Source organism: Chanos chanos, chromosome 6 (genome assembly GCF_902362185.1).
Source record: "Chanos chanos chromosome 6, fChaCha1.1, whole genome shotgun sequence".
Taxonomy (NCBI): Eukaryota; Metazoa; Chordata; class Actinopteri; order Gonorynchiformes; family Chanidae; genus Chanos; species Chanos chanos.
The window spans coordinates 1,097,501-1,102,500 of NC_044500.1; the positions used below are offsets into that span (position 1 = coordinate 1,097,501).

The 5,000-nt window shown below is 45.8% G+C and overlaps 1 protein-coding gene across 4 annotated transcripts in view; it reads left to right on the forward strand.

Moving 5' to 3' along the window:
- The window catches only part of atg16l1 (ATG16 autophagy related 16-like 1 (S. cerevisiae)), a 26,478-nt gene extending 26,073 nt beyond the window's left edge, over nucleotides 1–405 (forward strand). For all 4 annotated transcript variants that reach the window (XM_030776977.1, XM_030776975.1, XM_030776976.1 and 1 more), the window contains 2 exons: nucleotides 1–20; nucleotides 116–405. The exon at nucleotides 1–20 is cut by the window's left edge and continues 82 nt beyond it. In XM_030776977.1, the coding sequence (XP_030632837.1) occupies nucleotides 1–20; nucleotides 116–209 (114 nt within the window). In that variant the 3' untranslated portion in view covers nucleotides 210–405. The remainder of the gene's footprint in view (nucleotides 21–115) is intronic.
- Nucleotides 406–5,000: the final 4,595 nt, after the last annotated feature.

Here is a 5,000-nt window from a genome sequence, read left to right on the forward strand (position 1 = left end):
TGTCTGGACAAGAGTCACGGGTGAGACACGCCGCTCCCAGTAAGACCAGTCCGGTCAGGCCGTGTAAAATGCTCATTCCTTTAGCTTTTCGTCTGATCGCCTGGTTTATCCGCAGGGCTGCCATCAACTCCGTGTCCTGGTCGCCGTCGGGAACCTACGTGATCACCGTGGACAAAGGCAGCAAGGCGGTTCTCTGGTCTGACATGTGATTGGTCGAACTGTGGCGTGGCCTGCCTTCGGATTGGCTGAGCTCTGCTTTCATCACATGTGACTGGAGGTTAACATAAGAGAGAACACTCCTCTGATGCCATCCCACTTACACGATCGGACTGCAACCCCTCTTCCAAGAGCCTTCTCTAAGCGTGTGTGTGCGTGTGTGTGTGTGTGCGTGCGTGCGTGCGTGCGTGTGTGTGCGTGCGTGCGTGCGTGTGTGTGTGTGCGTGTGTGTGTGTGCGTGTGTGTGCGTGTGTGTGTGTGTGTGTGTGTGGGAAGTGGCATGGTGGAAAGTAGGCTGTATTTCTGCTGTAAGTGTCTCCACTAAAGCCTGAATCCATTCTCTGCTATACAACATGGCTCATGTAATGTAGATGGAAAAAAAGACTCAGATACTGACACTTTAAACTGTTAAATCCTCTCACACACCTGGTTCTGCAGCCAGACTGTGTGCGTGCATGCGTGTGTGTGTGTGTGTGTGTCCATTTAAAGAATTTTACATTATGTCTCTTGCAGCCAAGGTCGTTAACAGTGTGAGTGTGTGTGTGTGTGTGTGCGAGTGTGTGAGAGAGAGAGTGAGTGTGTGTGTGCGAGTGTGTGAGAGAGAGAGTGAGTGTGTGTCTGTGTGTGTGTGTGAGTGAGTGTGTGAGAGAGAGTGAGTGTGTGTCAATGTGTGAGTGACTGTGTGTGTGTGAGAGAATGAGTGTGTGTCAATGTGCGAGTGAGTGTGTGTGTGTGTGAGAGAGAGTGAGTGTGTGTCAATGTGTGTGTGTGTGAGAGAGAGAGTGAGTGTGTGTCAGTGTGTGTGAGTGAGTGTGTGTGTGAGTGTGTGTCAATGTGTGAGTGAGTGTATGTGTGAGAGAGAGTGAGTGTGTGTCAATGTGTGTGTGTGTCAGTGTGTGAGTGTGTGTGTGAGAGTGAGAGTTCCTATGTGGTCATTCATACGCTTTCTGTGCTTTTTCAGTCTCAGTGGTCATGTCCACTCTGCTTAGTGGAGGGCCGTGATTGATTATTGTACCGCTCACATTCTCTGTGATTGGCTTATATGACTGGTGTTCATTCACACCATTCTGTAACACACACTGCCTCTAGGAGGCGCTGTTTTCCCATTCCTAAGGTGTTGAATTTCCAGGCCTGCCCACAACATTTCCACCACTGCAGCCTTGCCTATCGCACCAGTCTGACCAGTTATCCTGCTTAATGCACCAGTCTGACCAGTTATCCTGCTTAATGTACCAGTCTGAACAGTTATCCTGCTTAACGCACCAGTCTGAACAGTTATCCTGCTTAACGCACCAGTCTGAACAGTTATCCTGCCTACTACACCAGTCTGAACAGTTATGCCGCCTGCTGTCTATCTGGGATGACAGAACTCCATTGACAACGTCTTTGAATAATTTATTATTAAAAAAGAGACAGAGTCTGCCTGGAACAGGCGTGTGTCACACAGTGAAATTTCTCAGCCAGTCAGATTCTGAAATAAACTCTGAGAAATCACGTTTTGTTGAATCAGTGGGAGGAAAAATGAGGTTTATTCCGATGGGATTTATGTGCCTTTTGTGACTGTTGGATTAAACTATTTGACTGTAATCTCAATATGTGAAGCACCGGGTGAGTGAGGAACAGGTAATACACTGACCTGTTAAACTGCACCTCACTCATCTCTCTCTCTCTCTCTCTCTCTCTCTCCCTCACCCTGTCACATCCTTTGGTTTTTGTCTTTTTTAAATTATCTTTTTGCTTTTGGCACAAATCATTGTGAATGAAAGACATGTAGTCCTCTAATCACGGAAACATACATTTACATACATATACATATACAAATACACATACATTTACATACATATACATATACAAATACACATACATTTACATACATATACATGTACATACACACATACCCACATACATATATACACATATACATGTACATACACACATACCCACATACATATATACACATATACATGTACATACACACATACCCACATACATATATACACATATACATATACATACACACATACCCACATACATATATACACATATACATATCTGACAGCAGACTCCACACTCAACACACCTAAAGCACTTCAACACACCTACAGAAACCCTGTGGTCAACACAGAGCGAGATCAAATAGAGTCTGTCTGGTTGGACTTTTTGCTCTGTAATCTTATGAGATTGTAGCAGTCTGTCATTGTGATAATGAAGAGGTGAGACATGTTTGTAATTAGATCCAGTTTCTCTGTGGGCTCCCAGACTACACCGGCTGGATCCCCTTGGGCCCCGCGGCAGAGGAGAGAGGAAGTTTAAATGCAGTTTATAATGATGTGGACTATAACTGATACATTCTCTGTAGCTGTTCCTCAAACCTGTGCAGACCACAAACGAGAAACATGGGAAAGTTTAAACTGTGTCGTTCTTGTGTCTGGGGGGTGTGTGTGTGTGAGAGAGTGAGAAAGTGTGTGTTGGCAGTTCCTGTCTGCTGACACCTCTGTGTCCCAGTGACCAGGTAAATGTGATGTCCATATGAATGAAATATGCTTTTGAGGTGAATATAATTTTTGTATATAATAACAATAGTATTATTATTATATCATTTTTACTTGTGCATTGTATTCAGAATGTACACAGTTCAGGAGTTTTAAAAATCCCAGGTGTTGTTGGTGTCTAGTCTATTATACTGTACTATACTGTACTATACCGTACTATACCGTGTGCTATACTGTGTGCTATACTATGTGTGAGGAGTTGGAGAAGTAAAAAAAAACCAACTGAAGATTTTTCTGTTGGAGATGGAATGGCTATTTGAAAAACACATTGGGTGAAAAATCAGCTTAAAATTGATACAAAGGCTAAAGGAAAAATCCCAATCAGAGAATGAAATTAGTGAGACTCATTTCTTTCCATGGACCTCACACGTGTTCACAGCTCATGTGACTTCATTGCGGGGTAAATTTTGTGCTGGTGTTGTTTGCACACGTGATCAGATGCACACAAGTGAATATGTTTTAACCACATCTACACAAACCCCTGTCAGCACACCACGCAGATTCATCAGAGAAACTCCTGTGTTATGATCTCTAAAACTGCTTTTGTCAGTCAGAGAGAGTGTGTGTGTGTGTGTGTGCGTGCGCGCGAAAGCTAAGCTGAGGACACAGTCTATCATGGATAGATAATCATTTTCAAATGTGTGTGTGGGTGTCATGGGAAAAAAAAAACACATGAGTATCAGCCAGTCAGAATCAGGTTCCACTCTGTAACAGGACAGGCAGCTAACCAACCAATCAGCTGACAGTGCTGGCACCAATTTCATCTCTGTCCCCACACCATTGTCACTTCTCCTCTCACACAGACTGGTTCTCCTCTCACACAGACCGGTTCTCCTTTAACACAGACCGGTTCTCCTCCAAAACAGACTGGACCTCTAACACAGACTGGTTCTCCTCCAAAACAGGCTGGACCTCCTTTAACACAGACCGGTTCTCCTCCAAAACAGACTGGACCTCCTTTAACACAGACCGGTTCTCTTCCAAAACAGACTGGACCTCCTCTCACACAGACCGGTTCTCCTCTAGCACAGACCGGTTCTCCTCCAAAACAGACTGGACCTCCTCTAACACAGACTGGTTCTCCTCCAAAACAGACTGGACCTCCTTTAACACAGACCGGTTCTCCTCCAAAACAGACTGGACCTCCTCTAACACAGACTGGTTCTCCTCCAAAACAGACTGGACCTCCTCTAACACAGACTGATTCTCCTCTCACACAGACTGGTTCTCCTCTAGCACAGACCGGTTCTCCTCCAAAACAGACTGGACCTCCTTTAACACAGACTGGTTCTCCTCCAAAACAGACTGGACCTCCTCTCATACAGACTGCTTCTCCTCTCACACAGACTGGCTCTCCTCTAACACAGACTGCTTCTCCTCTCACACAGACTGGTCTTCCTTTAACTCAGACTGGTTCTCCTCTCACACAGACTGCTTCTCCTCTAACATAGACTGGACCTCCTCTAACACAGACTGGTTCTCCTCCAAAACAGACTGGACCTCCTCTCATACAGACTGCTTTTCCTCTCACACAGACTGGCTCTCCTCAAAGACAATCTGGTTCTCCTCTAACACAGACTGGTTCTCCTCTCACACAGACTGGTCCTCCTATAACACAGACTAGTCCTCCTCTCACACAAACTTGTCCTCCTCTAACACAGACTGCTTCTCCACTCACACAGACTGCTTCTCCTGTAACACAGACTGCTTCTCCTCTAAAACAGACTGGTTTTCCTCTAACACAGAATGGTTCTCCTCTCACACAGACTGGTTCTCCTCCAAAACAGACTGCTTCTCCTCTCACACAGACTGGTCCTCCTCTCACACAGACTGGTTCTCCTCTCACACAGACTGGTCCTCCTCTAACACAGACTGGTTCTCCTCTAGCACAGACCAGTTCTCCTCCAAAACAGACTGGACCTCCTCTCACACAGACTGGTCCTCCTCTCATACAGGTCGTCCTCTCACACAGACTGGTCCTCCTCTCACACAGACTGTTTCTCCTCTCACACAGACTGCTTCTCCTCTCACACAGACTGGTCCTCCTTTAACACAGTCTGGTTCTCCTCTCACACAGACTGGTCCTCCTCTCACAAAGAATGGTCCTCCTCTCACACAGAATGGTCTTCTTCTCACATAGACTGGTCGTCCACTAACACAGACTGGTTGTCCTCTCACACAGACTGGTCCTCTTCTAACGCAGACTAGTTCTCCGCTCACACAGACTGGTCC